The sequence below is a fragment of the Centropristis striata genome, chromosome 6 (genome assembly GCF_030273125.1).
Source record: "Centropristis striata isolate RG_2023a ecotype Rhode Island chromosome 6, C.striata_1.0, whole genome shotgun sequence".
In the NCBI taxonomy this organism is placed as follows: Eukaryota; Metazoa; Chordata; class Actinopteri; order Perciformes; family Serranidae; genus Centropristis; species Centropristis striata.
In genome coordinates, this window is record NC_081522.1 from 13,267,935 (window position 1) to 13,292,074 (window position 24,140).

Sequence of the window (24,140 nt, forward strand, 5' to 3'; positions counted from 1 at the left end):
CAGAAATCTGCTGCTGACCAGGCTGAAAGATCTTTGTGAAACTAGCCTCAGCATGGCACATCTGGAGACCCTTTAAAGATCATTTTTTAAGGTTCCCCTGATGATGGGCCAACTTTTCTGGCATGATGAATCTTTCATCCCTCAGCTGGACCATGAGGGAAATGAGAAAGTGTCAGTTTGGAAGCCAGTAAATAGGTCAGACCTCTGCAGGAAATGGATCAGTTTTGGATCACAGATATGAAACCCTCAGGCCATCAGGCCAGAGCCTGCAGAGCCGTATGTTGAAGCTTCTCGCTATTGCCATGAGCATGTTTCTTTCTTTTTCTACCAGATCGCCATGTGCAGCAGTGGATACGAGGCTGAGCAGCCTGAGAGGTGCTCCATGTGGCACACAGCTGCATTGTGGCTCATGTTTTGGCCTATACGGGCATGTGGCACCTTTTTCCTCTCTATCACGAATCCCCGTGGCCTCAGTAAACCTCACCATGCCACCATGCAGCCGTCTAGAGGCAATCTGGGTCAGGCTCTGTCACTGCTGATTAAAAAGGGGATTTTTTTTGTCATCCACTGGGGGAGGAGCGTGGGGATAAGAGGTGGGAGGAGACAAATCATAAACACAGCAGCATCAGCAAGCCGTTGCCACAGAAACGACCAGTTGTTAGGCTGTGGTTTTTTTCACTATTGGATCGAGATGCTCAGTCCTGCTGTGGAGGATGCAGCTGTCACTCTGCCTGATCTTCAAACACAGTTTAGAAATCACACAAGCGGCCGCCGGTCAGCTCCCGTCTTCCACTTGCCGTGCACGTAACTCCTGAAAAATGAGCAGTTTTAAGCATACGGCAAGACCTGACCTTGCACAAGGACTTTGCTCAGGAAATACAGATTCATGCTGCGCTTGTGGCTTTAGCACAAATCCCAAGCCTCATTGATTGAGTGGTGTGTAAGTGGTTGCTCTCTGGGCTCCTAGGATTACTCAGAAGCATGTTCAGCACTTAATCCCCATATCACTGATGGCGGAGAGTGAGGAATAACAGTGCCTAATTAAATGGACTCTGATCAATAGGTGGGCAGCAATTATAATTAACCATTTGATTCAGTCAACTTTTATTTAATCAATGTGTAAACAGAGGTCTTTCTTTCTGGCTTTGCTCCGATCCAACGAAACTCTGCTCCATTTCATAAAAGTTGTTTCAAAAGTTCTTCCTGCCAGAATGCAGCTTGATTTACACTGATATTGAAACCTCAAGTTGTTGCATGTCAGTGAGAAATTTGTTTGTCGTATGCATAGACTGGTCGTATGATATAAATCGGCGAGACAGTAGCTCCATCTGAGGGGACTTTGCCTGGGAACTGGAGGGTTGCCGGTGCAGTATGAACAGGTAGCTGGAGATATGCCAGTTTGCCTCCAGGGCAACGCTGAGGCGCCCAAACTGCTCCAGTGGTGCTGTACTATGGCTTACCCTGTTCTATGAACCCTCTGGAATGCATATGTGTGGTGTGGTATCTAGCAGGGATATGTGAAGACGTGCATTTCAACTGCCTTGTTTGAATTTACTGTGTACAAAATTGCTCAGTTTTTGATTGATGGCTCTGTGGGGCTCAGCGATAGTATTTAGCATGATACTAGTTCAAGTTTTGGTGAATCATTTTGTGATACTGTGTTATAAAATTATCTTTGACTTAAACGCAACATGCGATCTTTTTTAAATTTTTACTTTAGTCTTTAGTCTGCTGCTGGTTCCCATAGAGGATCTGATTTACCAAGCTTCACAATTTTTTTTTTTTAGCCAAGATCAATTCTCAAAACTTCAAGGTAGCATGACTGTCAATTTAACTGCCACAGACTTCTTCACCTATAAAAATGACCCATAAGCTGCAGGTTATTAAAGTAAAACAAGAGGCGTGTTGTGGTGTTTAGAGGTTTCATATTTCGATTCTGATCTTTCAGTCATGTGGCTATTCTCAGTCAGCTCTTCAACTCCTCCAAACACCTCCCACATGTGTCCTTCCCCATCGATTCTCCTCTTCCTCAGGATGCGGCACAATTAGTGCCCCATTATAATTGGCGGCAGAAATGGTGTTGTACAATCGTATGTATTGTGCGTGTGCTCCTCACATGTTCCTGGAGAAAGGGAGGAAACAGGCTGTTGGCATCTCTATCCTGATAATTAGGCCAAGCCACCTGCTGAAGAAGCTGTTACCAGCTGCTGTCAAAGAGTCCCAAACCTCTCCGTGCTCCTCGTCTTCAATAGAGCAGCTGCGACTCTCCATCAGAGAGACGTATACACTCTGGTCTTTTGCCCTTTCTCCTCCATGCCTTCATCCTACCACCCAACTGCCCAACAATGGAGACTGTGGGCAGCTCCGTCTCAGCTCCGAGCAAACATCTGAAGCAGGATTACAAACAGATCACTGTAGTAAGGCAGAACGACAAGGCTTTGCTCTGTTACATTAACTCCTACCCTTCTCTCCCCTCTGTCTCCGTCTCTCTCCCTCCTCTGCTGACCCGGTGTTCACAGAGCTGGCAGTCTGCTTCCAGCATCACATCACTGCCCTGTTTGAAAACATGCCCGGTCTGTTTATGTAATCTTATGGCACAGAAAGACCTTCATTATTATTGTAACAGCAGTCGAAGCTTGCATTACTGTAATATTTGAAAATCACTGGCCCTGCACAGAGAAGACTTGGCAGCACTGATTCACACTAAAACGCTGATCATTGTGATGACGTGTGCTGTTTTAGGTCTGATTAGGAACAATGAAGATCATTTCATTAATTAGGATTTAGATCTGTAGGACATTAAACAAACACAAATGGACTTTCAGTTTGAGCAACTAATACTGATGCCATTTAGGTTAATGAGGGCTTTTACTGCTTCCTGGAATAGTGTGATGACACAAGGTTAATTGGACTCAAAGATTAGGTTGCTGCATGTCAAGTTTAAGTAGTCTAATGCCGCTGACCTGGGCAGACTGAGCACAACACAAATACCTGCTGCATGTTTAGAGTAGTTTTGTTAATTTCACTAGATATGTAGGGTAATTAACAATACACCAGCTTTTTACTGCAAGTATCGAGCATAAACATGTTTTAACAACTTAGAAACAGAAGCTATTATTAGCTTACAATATGTGTTTGATTATATTGTCATGTGTATAAAGGCCTAAAGGCTAACCTGTGGTACACCGGCACAGGTGATTTTTAATTTTTTGGCCTTTTTCATGCAGACATTGACTTTTAAAAGGGTTTGGTATTACTCTGGCTTTTCAATTATGCTAATAATCATAATCATGATTATTTCCGGGCAATATATTGAGATCACAAAAGCATTGGAATCCGGATCGGAAACATCATGCATTCATTTATTTTTTGTTTTTAGATTTTTTCTTTTAAGGTTTTCTTGTTGATCTTTTCATGAATTTTCGAAGAACAAAAGCAAAAGGCTGTAAATACCTAAAATGCATAATATATTAATATATATTTAAATAAATACCATAACTAAATATACATTTTATCAAAATAAATAAAATCAACACAGGATTCATGCAGATCCACAAACAACTGAAAACTAAAATACATAATTTAAAAGTACTGCAAGCAGTACTGAACGGGCCCTCGCAGTACACGCCTGTCGGGGCATGCTGCCGTCGGGGTGTGTGCGTTACAGGGGCCAGTCTATACCACCCCTATGAATTTCATTGCCTTAAGTGTTATAGTGTGGCCATGGTACCAAATATGAAATTAGACTGCCACCACAGTGCCACCTAGGGGCCGATCAATAAAACCTTAAAGGGTTATCCTCAGGAGGGCATTGACAATAATTGTACCAAGTTTGGTGTTAATCCGACCAACCGATTTGGAGATATAAAATACTTCAATTTAAAGAGTGCCACGTAGTGGTCATCGGCCAAAATGTTTCACATAGCCTCAGGCGCTCATGGCGAAGTAGGATCTTGAGTTTCATGTCATTCAGACACACCAATATGGAGATATGCAACACTTTGTGTTTTGTGTTGAAAATAGCACCACCTGCAGGAAGTTGTTATCTAATAACTTGAGTATTCTTTGGGTTATCAAAATTATTTTAATAACTTTTTGTTATGAGGGTCCATAGATGCTGTGTGCAAAGTTTGGTGCAAAACGATGAAATTGCCTAGGAGGAGTTCGAAAAAGTAGGTTTACGACATTTCGCGAATTTGCGGAAATGGGCGTGGCCTATATCACGAGATTCAGCACAATTTAGTGAACACGTGGATATAAGGTTTTTGAATGTGCGATAAAGTATGTGGGAGTTATTTGCCAAAACGCACTTTCCTTTATTATAGCACCACCTAGTGGTGGAAATTCAGGATGACAATAGATTATAAAATATTTCGCCAGGTGTATCTTCTATTTAAAGTTCAGCAGTGAAAATGTGATCATTTGGGAAGAAAAAAATCGTTCGAAATACAATAGGGACCTCGCAGGCTCGGGCCCTAACAAATTAGATCAAGATTTATTAGATCAAATATGTTGTAGTGCACTGCCCTACGTGCAACTATTAACATTAACAATGACTATTATATTATATTATTATACATTATATATTATACAATACCAGGAGCCTGAAACTGCAGCAGCTAAATGGAATTCAGCAATCTTTCCCCTTGTACTACTGTCTCATGTCAAAATATCCCAAAACACCTTTAGACCTCTCCTCGGAACCATGTGGCCATGTACTTCCTGTGGTTAACATCTCCCCTGCTCTCCTGTCAGCTTTGTTGGCTCTTTGTTGCCGAGAGATATTACACATTTATCATCCTTATAAGTACATGATCTCATAATATCAGAAGAGTTGAACTCTTCATGAAATATTGGAGTTGAAGAAGTCCAGATAGGACTCTGGACCACCTTGATATTTTTATGAACCTGTGTTGTATCCATTTACCAGTGTTGATTCAGTCAAACTGCAACTGATGCTTTTTAAACAATCATTCCCATTTTTTACATTTCCCTCATGACAGTTTGTTGACTTTCCTCTGCTTTTTATTATCAAGATCCAAGTGTTGTCCTCCAATATCTGTCCATACAGAGGCACACACAGGATATGAACACACACACATACAGAGTTTGTTCTTTTCCCAAACTTTAATATGATGGCTTCACTCTGTCTTATATAATCTAATACGGCCGGATGTTGATTTTGTCTTTTTTTTTTTTGTTTAGATAAAAACCAAACATTTATTTCCATGACAGGGCTTAACTGTTCCAGCTCTGACGTGTATCTCACTCAATAAAACCCCTTTTTTTTCTTTCACGTCCCGCTGCACTGTGTTTTACTTAAGTGATTTTTCTCTGTATTGTCATCCAAAGAGTCATGGGATGTGGCAGCTCGCTTGTCGCAGCCCCTGAATTATAAAAGAGGACAGAGATCTGTCGTGCACAGCAGATCTTCAGTCAGAATTTACTGTTTGTTTTTTGTTTTTTACCTCTGATATAAAACAGCTAGTATGATGAACATAATAACAATATGCAAAATACGAATGATCATTTGTGTTATTAATTAATCAATGAGTCTATAAAATATAAGTCAAACGTCTTTAGATCATGGTATGTTTTAGGGTTTTATTTGCCTAAGTAAATGAAATATTTGTGGTCAAGTGGCATTTCTCATATACTATTGATAGTCATAACAAGCCTCATGTGTCATGACATTAGAAGAGTGGCGACTGTGGCGTCTGCTTACAACAATGGTGTGTTTTGTGTTAAATTGCAGAAGTTGATGTAATAAAACACAAACTATATTTACAGGACGCTCAGTGAAAGTCTTGATTGTGCTGCTACATAAATAATGTGGTTATCAGCATTCTGCACTATATCAGGAGTCTTAATATGAGGTACAGCAAGGCCCACCGTTGACCTCCTCTAACGGGCCATGACCTGTTGGAGGCTTGGACTGAGCCAGAGCTCAGCTTAACGTGACAGGGTGTCGAGAGAGCCGCTGTGTCCGCCGGCCACAGTCCGGTAGACGCTCTGCAGTAAACCCCAATGCTTCATCCTCAGGGTCAACATGCTAATAGTTTTAAACAAGTCCTTAAGCTGCACTTTTTATATGGCACCCATTTGATATCAGTGAAACACTCGTCTGCTCCGTCAAGTTAAAAGTTGGACGAGAGGATGTTATTTTGATGATTAATCGCAGCCGTACGTGTGAGGAGTGTCGCTGGTTTCAAATTTGAGATGATTTGACGTAAGCGGAAGTTAAAGCAGGATGATCCTGATGTAATGGCATTTGAATGTGAGTTGAGAGCCTACTTTAAGCTTTGGCTTGCTATTTAGGTCATGGCTGTGTAGAGCCAACAGGGTTACTATAGGGTACAGCTGACCAACAAATAAAATATCAGTTTTTTTTCACTCTTCTTTCATGAAAACAATGATTTTAGTCTTATATAATCTCCTGATCTTAATGTAATATTTATTTAAGTCAGTGTACATTCCTTGTATACGATGTTTAAGATATTTTTACCCAGTAAGACTTCCTGCCCTCAGTGTGAATAATGTTTTCCCTGACAAATGATGTTGACGTTGATACTAAAAGCCACTCAGGTGGGCTGAGGCTTCACTTCCTGGGGTGAAAGCTGCTGTCTAAAGCTGTTAGGACTTACTTATGGATCACTGAAGATTTGGTAGCTGTTAATATCCCCTGCACCTCATCAAAACAAGCTTCACCTTAGAAGCATCTTTTGCACGACTTTTACCTGTTTATTATTAATTGTGCAGTGTGATGGGGGCTAAGTTTTGTATTTCGCGCAGAATTTAAACTCAGCCTATTTGATCTCGGTAAGGGCGTTTATTAATTTAGATTAGTTCATTTCCTCTCAGCAAGATTGTTTTTTGCTTTTGTTCACAGGTTACCATCATCACTGTGCAAGTCAGTACAGGATTGCGGTGCTAGTAGTATCGTCGAAAGATAGAGAAAGAGGAAATGGTGCTTCAGTTTGATATTATTTGAGAAATGTAAGATAAGAATTTCGTCAGTTCCCTTCTGAGTGCCTGAAGACAAATGACTTTGAGATTGAGATCAGATGTGACAGCGGAAAAAAGTAAAAATGACAAGGAATAAAAACAGACAAAACTTTACATAGACTTCACAGCCAGTTCTTTGGTATCTGTATTCCTAAAATATTTTCAACATTAACATTAACAGAAGTGATATAGATACATTGATCACTGTGATCATAGCTGATAACATCATGTAGGTGTTTAGCAGAGTTTCACTGTGCCATTCCCAGATAAAGTGGTGAGTGATTTGAGATTCATAGATTATGTCATGGCGTGCTTGAATAACTTCTTACTTATGAGTAAAGTATTCACTTCTTGTATCTAAATGCATTTTCTCATGATATGTTAGTGAAAAACTGCAGCAGGTTGTAAATTGTGGGAAGATACAACACATGTTGGTTTGAAGGCCTATTTTAAAGTATTGACCTACTAAAAAAACCCAGAAACCAACAAGGTATGAGATACCTCAGATATACAACAGCACACATGTATTTTCTAAAATTTGGTCTGTCCTTTTTTTTTTTTTTTTCATACAGTTTTGTCAGATGATATGCTCATGTCATATGGAGGGAGACGACACATGTAGCCTTTTGACAACCTTGTTAATACAGCATCTTATATGTGTGATAGAAACAGTTTTCAACTTTTCTACAGGCAGGTTATGCAGTCTCTACATGTAACACTAATGCTGACAACTCAGCTGTGTCCTCCCCCCTTAACAGCAGAGCAATGATTGACAAGTTGACGACCTCCAATCACTCTGATTGCATGTGGAAATTGTAAATCATGGACTCTGTGCATATTTACTGCCTCGCTTGTCAGTTGTCTGGCTACGGCGGCAGAGTAAGAACGAGGCCGATGCTTTTGTGATGAAAGATGGAACAAAAGTGCAACCAGTCAATAATATTGGTGATCAACCGATATGGATTTTTCAATGGCCTATGCCAATAATTTGAGAGCAGGGCGGCTGATGGTCAAGATATAATGCCAATACCATGTAGGAGGTTTTTTACCAATGTGGGACAAAACTGCTGAACCTAAATTACCTTTTTTCTTTCTTTTGTTGACTGAATTGTATATCAGTGCCCTTATTTTAACTTTTAAAAAGCAAATAAAATAATGTAAATAAGATAATCAAAAAACAAAACCAAAGAAAAAAACATGAATTAAAAAATAGAGTTTTGATGCACTTTATTGGAGGTAGAAGCATCTCCCTGTTTCACTCATTATGACTCTGTCTTCGACAACCAAGGCCAAAAGGCTTTATATCATCGGGTAGTCCAACCATCCGTCCCAGTCTTTTGAACCCAGCAACACCAGGATTGAATTTCTAAATGTCTAAAAGGATAAAATGATGAAGTGATGGCATTTTATATTCTAAAGGTCAAAGGTAAACTTCACTGGGACATCATAATAATCTACAAAAATGGATTTCCCGCCATTATTTAAACACCATAACTCGGGATCAGAAGGGGAGACAATTGGTCAGATCCTGAATGGGTGACACCAATCTTAAGACTGTGGTGTGGAGTCAATATGAGTCTGGACTGACACGGAAGTAAATTGGTAGGTATAAAAATGAGTTCACAGACCAAATGGCTTCAACACCACAGCTATAAAGCTGTGAAGCTTGTGGTTTTTCTCAGTAAGAACTCCTTTACCCTGTAAAACCCAGTCACAACGTCATCTAGCAGTTATGGTGCATACCTGCGAACAAGCTGCATGCTGTCTCTATGCAGTTGATGAGAGGAGAGGAAATGTGTTGCCAGGAAGCGGACGGGTGGTTGTTAGGCGTGGTGTGTGAGTTGAGGTGTGTCTGGATCTTTTGTGTAACTGTCAGTATGAGTGATGCCACCGTACTCCAGGAGACATGCAGGAAATGGCCTGTACTCTCTCTGACATCTCAGGCCTGTTTTGAGTGTTTCTCCCGAGTCTCTTCAATCCTAAAAATGTCTTGACGCTCCTGCACAGAGGATGTTATAGCCTGATGTACGGCAGAGCAGGAAGACGGGGCTTTTGTTTGAAAGCTCTTTAAATCGTGTGCTCTCAAAAGTTTATAGTCACTTTCAATGTAACCTTGAAATCTTGTGCTGCTTTATGCACTTCATCCTTTCCGAGACTCTTTTGTTTTTGCTCTCATTTGACCATTCTGACATAAACTCATGCTTCTGCCCCAGAGATGAAGAGCTGAGACTTGGCTTTGGCTTTGGTAATCGTTTAGCTCACTCTCAGTTTCAGTCTGGCCCCTCGTGAAAGTGGCACAAGCTGTTGTTTGGCCTCCAACATCGCACTGTCCCTCTGCTCTTATTTAGCTCAGGGGATTACTGAGCCAACTTGTGCTGGATTAATGGAGGAGGAGAAGGAATTCCCTTTGTACAGAGAGAGCATGGAATGGACTGAGGCTGGTGCGGGCGTAATGCATCTGACATTTCGATTACCATGAGCTTTTATGTTTAACCTCAAGCTGTGTTGGCTTACAACCTTAACTCCTTGTCTCGGATGGTCTAAAGAAACTAAACTTTGGGTTCTGAGGCTTTTTAAATACCCGTTATCTTTGTGAGGAACCTTGTATCTGTGTAAATCGGCCTCTCGCTGGGTTTAACCTGGCTCCACATTAATCTCAGGAGAGATTTTATGAAGAGTGCAGCCAAGCTTGTCACAGTTATCATCTCCTGTTACAGCTTAGTGTGTGCGTAGTGTTTTGTCTGAGGTGCTTGTATGTGGTCACCTCTTTATGTGGAAGTGCTCGCAAAGATACATGAAAAGACGTCAAGGAACTTCCATTTTTGCTGCACCGCAAGTGTTACATGTGAGATTCTCAGATCAACAGTTTGCACAAGATATAAAACATCTGAACAACTGAGTTCCTTGAAGGGAATTAGTGGGTTTTTTATATTAACACATAAGTTGATTCTCCAAGTGCCGTGTGTAGGATACGGGATGCATGCGTGGGTTAATTAACATCCGGAAAAGGACAAGCCTCATGAACAGTAGCTTCCCCAGCCTTTTCTGTTGGTCTCTAAACAAATTAGAGGGAGACAAAAACACTAGAGCCAAGCATTGTTATTGAATTACATCTGACATGCTCCCCTGAGAGTATAATTCACAGGATACTAAAAGGCTCGGGCGAACTACAACATGAACAAATTAGTTTGTTTTGTACTTATCTTGTAACAGGACCGCTGGAAGGGGAAAGGGATTTCGAGGCAGTTTAGAAAAGTAGTGTGTTACAAAGATTACCCACGGATGTAGTTGTGCATTGACCTTCATGGAGATTTAATGTGCTTAACTTAGGTTTTGTTTTTTTTGTTTCTCTTCAGCTTAATCCTGTCGTGACAAACCTTTAAAACGTGTCTTTACAGCTTGTTCAGGCACAGGGGGGGTTTTTTGTCTATGACCTCAGAGCAAAGGTCAGTTAGTTAAAAAAAAAAATAAGGAGAAATAAACTGCAGAACTGATGTAGTTGGGCAAGAGATGTTTGTAATAAAACAGTTGTCACTATGTGAACAGGTGAATTTTCGTTTAAATCCAGACCGGTTTCCCCTCAAGAGCCTCATTATAGGTCATTTGTACAGGCAGCAAAATATGACTCATTTATGTTTCCGACTCCTCCGCCACAATCATGCTGATGTAGTAGTAGTCATTGAAGGTGATGTGTAGTTTAAATGGTGGAACAACGAACAAACAGCAGACTTTTACCCAGGAGAACTGGGTTCATGTCCCGTGTGAAAAGTAAATTACTTTTTACGTAACTACTCATGTGACATGGCTCATGTCACCCTGTAGCTACTTTACTTCCACCATTTACGTACATTTATTTACTTGTTAAACTGTCTAACCAGGATGTTTCCCCCTAAACCTAGGTCAGTGGTTTTGTAGCCTTAATTTACAGAAACTGCAACCTTCTTTACAACTGCGAACCATACGTGTATGTTATCCTTAGTTTCTTTTGTTCAGAAAAGGGAAAGTAGGAGATGTTTTTTTTTTTTACCTGACATGTTTCGACTGACAACTTCAGTCTTCTTCAGAGGTGTCAGCTGATCGCTGAAAAAAACAAAAAAACAAAAAAACATCTCCTACTTTCCCTTGTCTGAACAAAAGAAACTAAGGATAGTATTCAGAAGTAGACTAAATGAACTTGCTAGAAGCATACATGTATGTATAATGACGTGTGTGCTATTTTTAGAATGCTCCGCTGTGAGCCACTTTTAACAAACGCTCATATATGTTGTTATAGGTGGTTTTGACAAACAGTCCATTCTGTTGTTGTAGATCCTTTGGTTTAAGCTGTAATTTGTGGTCACACTATTTTTATCTCCTCCTTCTGTCTGTACGCAGAATAATTAAAGGAATAGTTTTATATTTTGGGTAATATTCTTCTTTCTTTACTGTTTCGCTGAGATTTAGATGAGAAGATAAACACCAATCTTTACTCTTTCTATTTCCGTATGTAAAGTACAGAGCTGGAGCCAGGAAGTTGTTAGCTCAGCTTTGGTTAAAGCACAGACTGTATATAAAGCTGGATGACATGAAGTTTGCCTAAAACTGAAGCCAGAACATATCTATCGCCCCCTAGTGGCTGGCTGCAGTAAATCCCATCTCCATGTTAGCAGATGGGACATGTGCAAAACAAAAAAAAGTACATGTCAAATACATTTCATTTCTACCATAAGCAAGACGGCAATTAAACATATTTCCACAAAATGTTGAACTATTCCTTTAAGCTAAGCCTAAATTTAACACGGGAAATTCTAACAGCCTTTTTTTTAACATGTTTCAACATATCAGTTACCAAAGAGGTAAATACGTTTTTATCTGGAGCACCTCACGTTAAGTAGATTAGGCTCCAGTTGGTGGAGGACTACACTGGAGCAATGTTGGACTTTGCTTATGTTTTGACTACAGGATCCAGTTCATGCTCATGCCATCTTAATCCTATTGTGGGAGACTCAACTCGCTGTGTGCTCTTCCTCTGCTAGCTTTGACCTTAAGAAAAAAAAACTATCAGAAGTATTTTTAGTTAATCTTTCATGTGAAGATTATCACCAACTTAAAAATTGTGTTTGCCTTTGTATCTTGTGCAGAAGCAGCAGATTGATAAGCAGGCATGGTCCCTCATAGATTAAGTGATCTCCTCCACATGCGAGGCTCGTGCTGTGGCACAATGTTATCATCAAGGAGACAGCGTTTCTTAAAGCAACCAGGGGTAAGCAGGCTTCTCGGTGGAAACATTTATCCTCTCGGTGGTCGTGGACTCGTGGGCTAGCTGAGCCGTCGTTTCCAGCAAGGTGATTTGACTAACTGAATTTCCTCTTTGAGGTTTTCCCGTGGTGAAAGCAATTGTGATGTTGTTGCTATGTGAAGACAACACTCAGTTTCTAAGGAAACACTCAAAACAGAGAGTGCACAGGCCTCATTTGCAGCACCACAGGCAAATTCACTAGCGACTGCAGCCCTCCTTCATGAAAGTGCTGTTAAACTGCACAGTTTCATTGGTATCCAGTAAACACTCCCTGATGTGCCACAACAGCTCCTTCCTGTGTGTTTGTGGGTGTAAATCTCTCTGTCTATCTGTATATAGAGGTGGTTAAACGCTGATGTTTGAGCCTTGTTTTAAACTTTGATTTCATCTTGCATTCACATTTTCAGCAGAGGGAATTGTAAAACTATTTGCATAAAAAAACCTCAGAAACTAGCTAAAGGAAGAGGTAAAAACCTGTTATGCTCTGGCGCCTCATGGACACATTTAAATCATTTCCTTGACTGTCAACCGCAACACGTTTCAGTTGTATGTTGGGACGGAAACAAAATGCTTTTTTCTCCCCTCTAACATGAAAGCCCTGTCTCTTTTGTTTCACTCATTGTCTTGCTGAAATGTTTATACAATGTTATAGTTGGAGAGCCACACCTAACAAATCTGTGAGCCATTTCCTTTAGGTAAAGAATAAACTATGATGTGAATGATACAACAATTATGTGAATGTGTTGACTCCCTTCCTATGTGGGTGGTCAAGGCGGGAAGCAGACCGTGCGTTCACTCTCAGCACTAGCAGAGAGAGAGCTTAGTCACAGTTTCCACGCTTGTTCATTAAGAGGCTGCTGCTGGCATTCGAACAACATCTTACTGGAGGCTCCGTGCTGATAGCAGCAATGTTCAGGCCAACCTGCAGCCCGTAAAAGGGGATGGTTTTAATGGTGCAGGGCCGGAGGAGGAAGTGGAGTAGCAGAGATGATTTCATTTTATTTTGATGATAATCTGCTGCTGGCATATTGCGGTTTTTGTGAGTCGCAAACTGAGAACAAGATCTGGTTTGCGTGCCAGACGCAGTCCAACACTGCAGTCTAATAATACCACAGATCACACGACATACAGCCAGGCAGAAATTTGTCTCCCAAATTGAGCTTTGAGTCTTCATTATCTGCTTGCAGTCTGAGTCACAGCGCCAGACTCTCGCCCCGCTGACAGGGCTCTAATGAGGGTTTTAGATCAAGCTCTAACATTTTATCTCCAGCTGCCCGCTGGAGCAGATTGGGACAAAACAACTGGTTGCTGTTGTCAGGTGTCGTCCTCACAGTGTTTGTTTGTTTGTTCAGCATGGTACTCTGCGAGGGTGAGAAGGCTGAGCCATGTGATCATAATGAGCACAGTCACTGTGTGTGTGTTGCTGCTGCACTTGCTTTCTGGTTTTAACTGACTGATTTGATCTTTTATGACAGCCAAAATGTTTCCCCGTTTGCTGTCTTGTTTCTTTGCCTCTAACTTCCTGAATAAGGGCCACATACAAGGAGAACTGAAAAGAAGAAATGCCAGATATTATCTGGTTCTAGCAGTATTTCTGTCTTTCTAATAATTTTTAAGTTGAATGGGTTTTGGAGTTTGGGGTTGTTTGTTCGACAAAGCAACACATTTACAGACAATATTGTTCTTTTTTGCATTTTATGGACTGAAGCACTGGTTCCCAACCTGTTGGTCCCAGTCACCACTAGGGGTCGCCAAAGCTTCACACGGTTGTAAGATAACTTGAACATATAGAGTGAGCCTTTATCTCAGCATTTCATTCATCTTTGTGAAGAAAATGGAATGAAAACATTATATTCATAGTTTGGATTATTATTTAAGATATCAACCCTGAAAAATAAAAGTCTCAGTTAGCTTGAAGGAGAAGAAAACACTGACATAATTGTATTTTAAAAATCCTAAAAGTAACAGGAAACTAATCTCAGATGTGATATTCACAGGAAATGTTGAATATATAATATTGAGGAAGGCATTAAATGTAATATGAAATATCCATAACATATGTCAGTTATGGTGTCATCAATTTACCTAATGATAAAAAAGTACCCACTAGACTAAAAGATGACAGGCCCTGCTTAAATGGGAATACATTTCCAAAAATGTCTTGTTGCTTTGCATTCACAAATATTTGTAATGAATTTTTTAAACCTTATAAGTTATTCATTATAATTTTACCTTTCATTGGTGCATGCCACACTGGGCTTCAATATGTTAAAATAAAAATAAAAACTTAATTGTCTCACCAGAGCAGTACATTTGTTTAAAGGGTTTACAATGAAATATGTTAATTCTGTAAGCTAAAGCTATTTATTTAAATTTCTTTTTATACATCCATGGCATGCCCTTATGTTACTTCATGTCAAAGTTTATGTTACATTGGAAGGATGGATAGATAGATAGATAGATAGATAGATAGATAGATAGATAGATAGATAGATAGATTACAAAACTGCTATCTAGTGCGCTTGAGTTTAAATACATCTCCAAACATCAAATTCAAATCTCTAATGCTGGCCTACAAAGTTGTCTCCGGTACTGCTCCTACCTACCTGAACGCCCTGATTCAGACTTAAGCTACCTCACGACCGTTGCACTCTTCCAATGAACCCCGTTGGTCCAAGGCAATCCAGACTCTTTGCATTTCTTGTTCCCCGTTGGTGGAACACACTACCAGTTCCAACCAGAGCAGGGGCATCCCTCTCTACCTTTAAAAAAAAAAAAAAAAAACTCCTGAAGACCCAGCTCTTCAGAGAGCATCTTCTCTCCTAGCACCACACCATAATTCTACTCCTCATAGAATTGTCACCAGCACTTATTGATGCACTAATAGCTCTTATTGCACTATACCTTGATTGTTTGCTTTTATTCTTCCTGTAAGTCGCTTTGGATAAAAGCGTCTGCTAAATGACTAAATGTAAATGCAAGCGAACCACTGTCTGTCACATATCTCTAAATTCAATCTATTCTTTTAATATTGACATTGACACTATAACATTTATGTTTTTAAGAATCTATACAGTATTACAAAACAAAATGTTGCAATACTCAAGTACAAAGGGATCACTTATATTTTTAAAGCATTCATTTATTACACAGACCATCTCATGATGATGGTTGGTGTCTTACAGTACAATATTCACAGCTGTTGTTCTTCTGTTTTTTTGGCGTGTTTCTGTTACTATAAATGTATTACTGGTACTGACAGGTGGATAACAGTTTGACCAAACAAACCAGTATTTTGTCTCTGTGCAGGAATCCTCTTCTCCACACTGGTGTTCGGCCCTGCCTGTGGCTTCATCCTCGGCTCCCTTTGCACTAAGTTCTACGTTGACGCTATCTTCATAGACACTGGTGAGTTATATATAATATAATGATAATAATATTTCTCCAGTGGTGCATTATTTGAATGTGTTTCTCTATGTACGGTGTGCTGTATTGACCTCAGCAGTGTTTCTCCACAGAAAAGCTGGGCATCACTCCAGAGGACCCGCGGTGGATCGGGGCCTGGTGGGCAGGCTTCCTCCTGTGCGGTGCCTTACTTTTCACCTCAGCTCTCTTCATGTTCGGCTTCCCTCAGTCGCTGCCGACCAAGGAGAGAGAGGAAGGGGCCGACAGCGAACAGGTTATGCTTCCTCCCTCTCTGAGTGCAGACTATGAGACTCCAAAGCCCAGCAACGGGGTTGTTCGCAACCACGAGCCTGCCAACAGCCCCACCTGCTGTCAGCAACTCAGGGGTGAGTGTGAAAGATTCAGTGTAGTACTGCAGAGTTGCCATGCAATGAAATCACACACTCTTTCAAAATACTTGGCATATATTGAAGATATTTTTTATTTATTTTACTAGGAGAGTCCCATCGAGATTTAGAATCTCTTTCAAGTGAGACTTGGCCAAGACTGGCAGCAGCATAAATAAAAACACAAAAGGAAGCAAAACTGAAAGGAATTTGAAATTCCTAAGGGAAAACTCAGAAACAAACTTAAATTTAGAAAGTGTCACTTTTATAACAGGGTTAATTAAAAAACATTGACTGCCTCTAATTCCTTTATTTGCATTGCAAAGCATTTAACTGATTCATTCATCGGGTTTCAAGTTGGTCCATCACGATAACCTAATTTTATCAGACAATAAATTGTTCCAGGAATAAAATGGCGATTGCAATATTGTCATTTTAAGGTATTTAATAACACTGATAATACTATTAATAAAAATGCAATTACACACTGTCAAAGAGCAAGTGTGTGAGGAAGAAACTCCGACATAGAGAGCAGATTAAAAAAGTCTGGAAATGTTCGGGAAAACCCTGCTGTACTAAAATGTTGGTGACATTGTTAATATGAACAAAAGGCCATGTCATACAATATATGGCCTCAATAACTTTTGCTGAGCTCTTTAAGTTGTATATAATATTGTAATTTTGGTAATTCTGCAACATATGCAATGTCGAAGGTGCAGAAAACACAAAATGTATTTTCTATATTTATCAGATATGAGTAGAAGAATCCTGTCTGCCAACACGCTAGGATATTGATGCTTATCCTTCCTTATTTCTTTACAACTAGTGATCCCCAAGGTGACCAAGCACCTGCTGTCCAACCCCGTGTTCACCTGCATCATCCTGGCCGCCTGCATGGAGATCGCCGTCGTCGCCGGCTTTGCAGCCTTCCTAGGGAAATACCTCGAGCAGCAGTTCAATCTCACCACCAGCTCAGCGAACCAGCTGTTAGGTCTGTGTTCAAAGCAAACACCCACATATACTTTATACAGTTTACCAGTATAATAAACAGGTTTTGTTTAACTTTTATTTTTTTAGGCATGACCGCCATTCCATGTGCATGTCTGGGGATCTTTATGGGCGGTCTGCTGGTGAAGAAGCTGAACCTGTCTGCGCTGGGAGCCATCCGCATGGCAATGCTGGTCAACCTGATCTCCACCGCCTGCTACGTCTCCTTCCTGTTCCTGGGCTGCGACACCGGACCGGTCGCAGGAGTCACAGTCACATACGGAAACGAGTAAGAGAGATGCTGGATATATGGCTGCCATTTGTATTTAAGGTTTAGGGCAGTGCCAAGATAAATAATAATGGTTGTGATTTGAGGATAGCAGAAAACACATAACATTATTATTATAAAAGTTATACTAAATTTTTCAGAGTTTCCCCACTATTTTTTTTTTTCTTGGAAGGAATATATTTTGATTTAACTGATGACAATGATCAGTACAGGTAGACATGTCTTCATTTTAAAGGGGTTTTACAGGTCAAAATAAGTGTGGAGGCTGTGTGTTAGATCAGTATTGTGATTATTATTATGATAATAGTTCATATGACTTTATGACACATTCACCTAGTCGAGCTGTGTTAAATGTGTCTGGTTTCACAAAGTTTAACTTCCTGGAAAACGGGTCTTATTACAGGCTCTGGTTGTCCAAGATTTTCCGGTTTGGCTAAGTCACTTTTCATGACAAAGCTGGTTTTGTAACCAATCACATGCAACTGCAGCATATCAGAAACAGAGTATTGTTTTGAGTTTGTAAAATTAGATTAAACAAATCTTCCCAAGGAGAATGTTTCAGTCGAGAATCAGTAGAGAAAGCTCTATCTTATAAACAGTAATGTGTAATTGTATTATTGTACACTCTTGGCAATTCAAGTGAGTTTTTATACCATGGGTTTTGAATTTGTGTCCTATCATATGAACGCTGCCATTCTAATGAATAAACACAAGCCGTAAACAACATTAACGCAGTGAAAAGTTACACTGCTGCCAAGGTTAGAAGACTTTATTGGAGGTGAGAGCTGCAGAGGGTCTTAATGTGTAAATAAAAATTCTTATCACTGCCGGTCACCGGGGCACAGTGGGCTTACTTTTTATTCAAAACAACTTTGTGTCATCTCATCGAGTCTATAAAAAGATTTTCTATTCAGTAAGTGGCCTCAAGTTGCTCGTGGCAGCACAGACTGAATACAAATGCAACAGACTTCACTGAATCAGTCACTGGAGCTGTGAAATAGTTTTAGGGTTAAAACAGGACATTTCATTCACTCCTGTATTCCTGAGTCATAATGAATGACACTCCTTTGTCACCGTTCATAGCTTTCAAATATTACTGTTGATATTTTTGTTTTGTTTAACAGACATCATAAAATGTCTCATAAAACCTTTGGCTTCAAATAAAAGTGTCTAAATTTGGTAAAATTGTGATTCAAATAGAGCATTTCTGGTCAAATACGAAGCAAACAGTAAAAAGCAAATCTGACATTCAGGCATCTGATGTCATGTAGTGATAGAAAACTGAGTATTTGGAGGAATTAGACTGTTGGGACAATCAAAAAAAGACATGTGGAGGCATGAGAGGCATTTTTTCATTCTTTTTTTAATCCAGCAAACAATGAATAGATCAATGAAAGTAATTATTTGCAGACCTAATCAATTAGGGGGGGGTCTTTTTCACAGTAAATATAATAAAAAAGACACGCAAAAGCACTCGATAACCAGTCGTATTTATTATTATTTCTGTGTGAAAGCAGATTTATTTTTCCCTCTGTGGAGGTCCTGTAGAAATACTGACTTTAGGGCTTCTCAACTTTTCATTTTGGTATCCTGCACCAGCCAGCAGGTTAGCCATGCAGTGCAGTTTCCATGGAGATGTTAAAAGTGGACCATAGTATCACTGATAAAGAGTGCCTCTTCGATTTTGTTTGTGCCACATACAGATATAGTTTATACTTACAGTAGGAGAGGATGCTCAGGTTTCTCTCTGTGTCTCTGTTCAGGACTCTGCGGACGGGCGAGAAGCCAGAAGCTCAGTGCATCAGTCACTGCAGCTGCTTCACCTCCTCCATCAGCCCTGTGTGCGGCTCCAACGGCGTCACCTACTTGTCTGCCTGCTTGGCTGGCTGCTCCGGATCAGGAGGCCCTCGAACCTCGTCCAACATCTCCCAGGTCATTACCTGAAGACTTAGTAGTAGTAGAGATTGGTAGCCTTAATCTTCTGATTCTATCACAAAAAAATCACTAAATTAATTAAAAAAAGGCACACACCTTTCTCCCTCATGTTCTATAAGTCCCTGTATTTCACACTTCTGTCGTCAGCTATCACATTCTGGGCAATCAAGTGGTGCTGTGGTTGTTTCCAGATCAGATGCCGACTGCAGATTAGTGTCTTTTATATTCAAATCACATGCAGGGAGAATTTCTCTCAGCTCAGCAGCACTGAATATTACTTTTAGTGCCGAAGCAGTACTTTTTTCTATTTTTTTAAGTGCCAATATAAAGTACAGGTCGATACATCCACACTAATATGTTTTCATGGAGGATCTCCGTCCTCACAAGCATTTTAGCCCCATTACAGAAATATTCCCCATCAAAAATAACATGCCTGAAAATGCTTATTACAGACAAACAGTCGATAATGCTGCAGGACACGAGAACATCTACTTGTTTTATTTCCTTTTTATCATAATACCTTGTTATGTTTTTAACATACAGTCATGGAAAAATTATTAGACCACCATTTTTCTTCAATTTCCTGTTCATTTTAATGCCTGGTACAATAATACCCAAAATCATTATCAAGAAAACCAAGGAAAATGGCTAGATATCAGCTCTTAAATTAAACTCTTATGAGCTATTTTTGTTGTTATCATTATATTTGTCCAAACAAATGTACCCTTAGTTGTACCAGGCATTAAAATGAACAAGAAATTGAAGAAAACAAGGGTGGTCTAATATTTTTTTCCATGACTGTATGTAACAACATATTATCTTATGTTTTTATCTTACCCAGCAGTATTTTCAAATGTCTCCAACTTAGGTGTTTGGAAACGCAGTAGTGTAGATGCAAGTTGTAAACGAATCAAAACATATGCATTTCAAAACATTGTATATGTGACTGTAACATTGCTGTGCACCAGTTAAATAAGATTTACTGTGATTAGATTTACTTGTTCAATGGTTCTAATATGAAGCCCCTCGTCTTCACTTCTCAGAACCTGACCGGATGTGGTTGTGTATCCTCTGAAAGTGAATCTGCCACAGCAGTTCCGGGGAAATGTCCGACACCAGGCTGCCAGGACTCTTTCCTCATCTTTCTGTGTGTGATCTGTGCCTGCAGCCTGATTGGAGCCATGGCCCAGACGCCCTCTGTTATCATCCTAATCAGGTATGTTTGTGGATATATGAGTGTGTGTGTGCAGTGTTTGTGAATAGGGGTGTTCATGCACAGAATCTATAAGGACAACACAACAGTAATTTATTGCATCTGCTTCTCCTGAAGGACTGTGAGCCCTGAGCTGAAATCCTACGCACTTGGAGTGTTGTTTCTTTTGCTACGACTGCTCGGTAAGAACTTTTATCAGATAACACATTAATTTCAGATACTACGCTTCTGTGTCAATACTCAAGCTTGTGGCATTTGCCACAGAATCGTTAATAGCTTGCAGGTTTAACAGAGCTCACTGGGACACGCTAAGATAACGCCAATACAGGCCTCGATCGATCTGAGGTGCTTTGTTGGTTTTATTTATTTCCACATAGAGACAAATTGGTTCAACTACACAGTATTAGAGGTGATGACACTGGGAAAACAAAGGCAGATTCAGGAAATGAGAGGAGTAATGGTATTAAAAAATTCAAACTCTAGAAGCATGCAGGTTGATTTTTACAGGTTTTAAGAGTGAGATAAGTTTATATTTTTAATATTTTATCTTCTGCCTGTTGAGTGTTGGTGCTGGGACGAATGTATTTTTCCAAACTATTTTCTGTTTTTAAGAGCAATTGTTCGAGGTTTGGGGAAAAATTTGCTGTCTCACAGTTAGAAGAAAATTTTTACTTTCAGACAGAACAAAGCGAGCCGTTTTCCCCTGTTTCAAATCTTTATGCTAAGCTAAAGAAAATAGTGTTTACTGCACATATCTCCTATCATCTAAGTTTTTGCAAAAAGGCAAATAAAAATATTTTCCATAATGTCAAAATATCTTATTAAGAAGGAAACATTGAACAAGAAGTATCAGGAAAAGAGAAAAAAAGATGTTTGTGGAGGCAAAAAAAGAGTTTGAATGCTCAGTCAGTGCTTCTGTTTTACAGGATTTATCCCCCCTCCTCTAATCTTCGGTGCTGGGATCGACTCTACTTGCCTTTTCTGGAGCTCAGACTGCGGTGATCGGGGTGCATGCCTGCTGTACGACAACGTAGCTTACAGGCACCTGTACGTGAGCCTCGCCATCATCCTCAAGGGCGTTGCTTTCCTCCTCTACAGCACCACGTGGTACTGCTTACGCAGAAACTACAAGAAGTACATTAAAAGTCACGAGGGCTACTTGACGCCGACTGAGTTTTACCCCTCGCTCACAGACGGCCCCAAACTAGTGGACAGGACAAAGTTTATATATAACCTAGAGGACCACGAGTTTTGTGAAAATATGGAGTCAGTTTTATAGTATGTTATGCAAGAAAAGGACAATAAGGACATTCATATTCTCTCAGAGGAATATTTTATTCTTCTTTTCTTAAAAGGATAAAACAAAATGGTTTTTTTTTGGTTTTTTTTAATAAAGGCAATCTATTTAACGGCCCCTTCAGGTCACAGGAGGTGTTCTCCACCGCGATCCACGTCCTCGGTAAACATTCAAGGGTCCATTTTATTCGTTTACGTATCAGCGAGGTGTTGTCCAGTGTTGCCGGTGAATTCCTGTGTTGACTCGGTGGTAGAAGGCAGACTACAGTACTGTCTGGCTCAGTCCTAGTCGATTTTAGTGAGTGGACATGATGCTATTACAACTATAGTTGCCATATCGTTTTAGGTCTGTCATGATTCCAGTGGTCTGTGTGAAAAATGACAGTTTCCTTTCAGCCAGTGCACTGTGTGTCCTGTCTGTCACTCTCTCAAAAATGAGATTTTTATGATAATAATTGTTTAAAAAAAAGGTTTGGGTGGTTCTTCAGTTATTCATATTTAAAAGTTGCCAAGTGTTTACAGACTAATAGTTCAGTTAATGCATTGTATTACAATGCAGGAAGGTTTCTTCTAAAGAGAGAACAGAAACACCCTGACGGGTTATTTTAGTGGCCTATTAGATGTTTTAACTGTCAGAAGATTTAAGTCTAATAACTTAAAACAAAGTAGTGTTTTCATGTCATCTTGCACTGTTGAGTTTCTCGTTCTCTTGCTGGATCACAGCCACTGTTTTTGATACTGTTTAGACTAGACGTGAAGTCTTGTCTCATAGGTGCAAATGTGCAATTCATATCTGATACATTCATGTTTATTACTAGTTTTGTGTCAGACTGCAGGTTTGTTTGTTCATTATAGCAGTTTGTTTCATTTCCATGTGTGTTTTTACATCTGCAGAGTTTGTTCAGCCTAACGCGTCTTAATAAGGGATTATTCAAATAAGAATGTTAATTATATTTTATTTTGACTTTTGCACCTAGTGGAAGAGCAAAATCAAGAGTAATATTTCTATGTGTTTGGACATTCAAGTCAAAAGAGATGAGGAGTAATATATTAGTTTGATTACAGTAGGGCCAGAATGTTTTATTAGATTGTATTTGAAATATATATAATCTAATTGTTTGAGATGTGCGTGTCTGATGTCACAGAAGATTTGGGACAATTCATAGCGATGAAAGTGATATGTTGCATTATTGGGGCAAAACAAAATAAACCAGGCCTGTAATATCTGGGGTAACTGTTACAGAAAGGCTACAGGAGTTTGTGTGTGCAGTGTCAACAAGTTAAGCAACACAAAGAACACTGAAATTATTCCTGGACATGTATTTGAACACTTTAACGCAACTCGGCACATACTGTACAACCTGTTCCTCTACTGATCTCTCTGCATTTACAGTTTTGACATTGTCCCTTTTCTTACACTTTTTGTATGGCAACATATCGTTTATTTTACTCTGGAAATAAATTATTTTTCAGAAAATAAAATCAAGTTTGAGGTGATTTTGCATTCTTTTTCATAGACTTTTTTTTATTTTGAAATGGAACAGTTCGAAATGCATTTAGTATCTTTCATTCTGATGTAAACCTACAAACAACAGATTCCTGTTATGTGTCAAGAAACATTTCAGAAGAATGCTCGGCTTTGAGCTACATGTTGTATAGTATTACATTATTTTCCATAAGCTACCCTCTTTAACATTTAAACAAGTGTTGAAGCACCATTAAGGGAAGAGCATGAAGTTCAGTCTGTTCACGGCTCATCATCCAGAATATTCTCAATATTGTACTTACTCCGTAAGATGTGGAGTATTGACCTGGAAATTAATGGACCACACAGACTTATGATATTTTGATTCCCACAGCAGATTTACAGCTCCTAGTTCAGCTTTTATCTTTTATCATCAGGTCACTGTTCATAAAGGAGCGAATTTGAGAGGCTGTAAAATATAATGCTAGATATTAAATAAATTGCTCCACATGTTCTCAGTTAAATCAGTGAATGTGTGAGCAGTTGTCAATAAGAAAAGCAAAGATTCCTGTCATCCGCCCATCTGGGTTGTGATTCTCTTTAAGACTCTTATTTGACGTGATATTTTAATTTTAACTGATCAATTTATCGATTCTCTCACAGCAAATACTGCTGAGGGAAGATGAAGAAGAAGGCCGAGGCAAGTGTATTTGTGTTGCAGGAGAATAAACGTCACAGCACAGCTACAGTGCAGGACAAACTATGAATAATGAATATCTCACATTTATTGATTTTAAAGAACTCAGAGTTGGAACAGATATCAAGTTTTCTGGCAGTTTGTTCCAGATATGTGCTACATAAAAAACTGAATGCTGCTTCTC

The 24,140-nt window shown here is 39.6% G+C and overlaps 1 protein-coding gene across 2 annotated transcripts in view; it reads left to right on the forward strand.

Annotated features, from left to right (window-relative positions):
- The window catches only part of slco3a1a (solute carrier organic anion transporter family member 3A1a), a 40,281-nt gene extending 16,996 nt beyond the window's left edge, over positions 1 to 23,285 (forward strand). For both annotated transcript variants that reach the window (XM_059335429.1, XM_059335428.1), the window contains exons 3-10: positions 15,593 to 15,691; positions 15,802 to 16,074; positions 16,901 to 17,065; positions 17,152 to 17,350; positions 19,114 to 19,282; positions 20,329 to 20,501; positions 20,616 to 20,680; positions 21,425 to 23,285. In XM_059335429.1, the coding sequence (XP_059191412.1) occupies positions 15,593 to 15,691; positions 15,802 to 16,074; positions 16,901 to 17,065; positions 17,152 to 17,350; positions 19,114 to 19,282; positions 20,329 to 20,501; positions 20,616 to 20,680; positions 21,425 to 21,777 (1,496 nt within the window). In that variant the 3' untranslated portion in view covers positions 21,778 to 23,285. The remainder of the gene's footprint in view (positions 1 to 15,592; positions 15,692 to 15,801; positions 16,075 to 16,900; positions 17,066 to 17,151; positions 17,351 to 19,113; positions 19,283 to 20,328; positions 20,502 to 20,615; positions 20,681 to 21,424) is intronic.
- Positions 23,286 to 24,140: the final 855 nt, after the last annotated feature.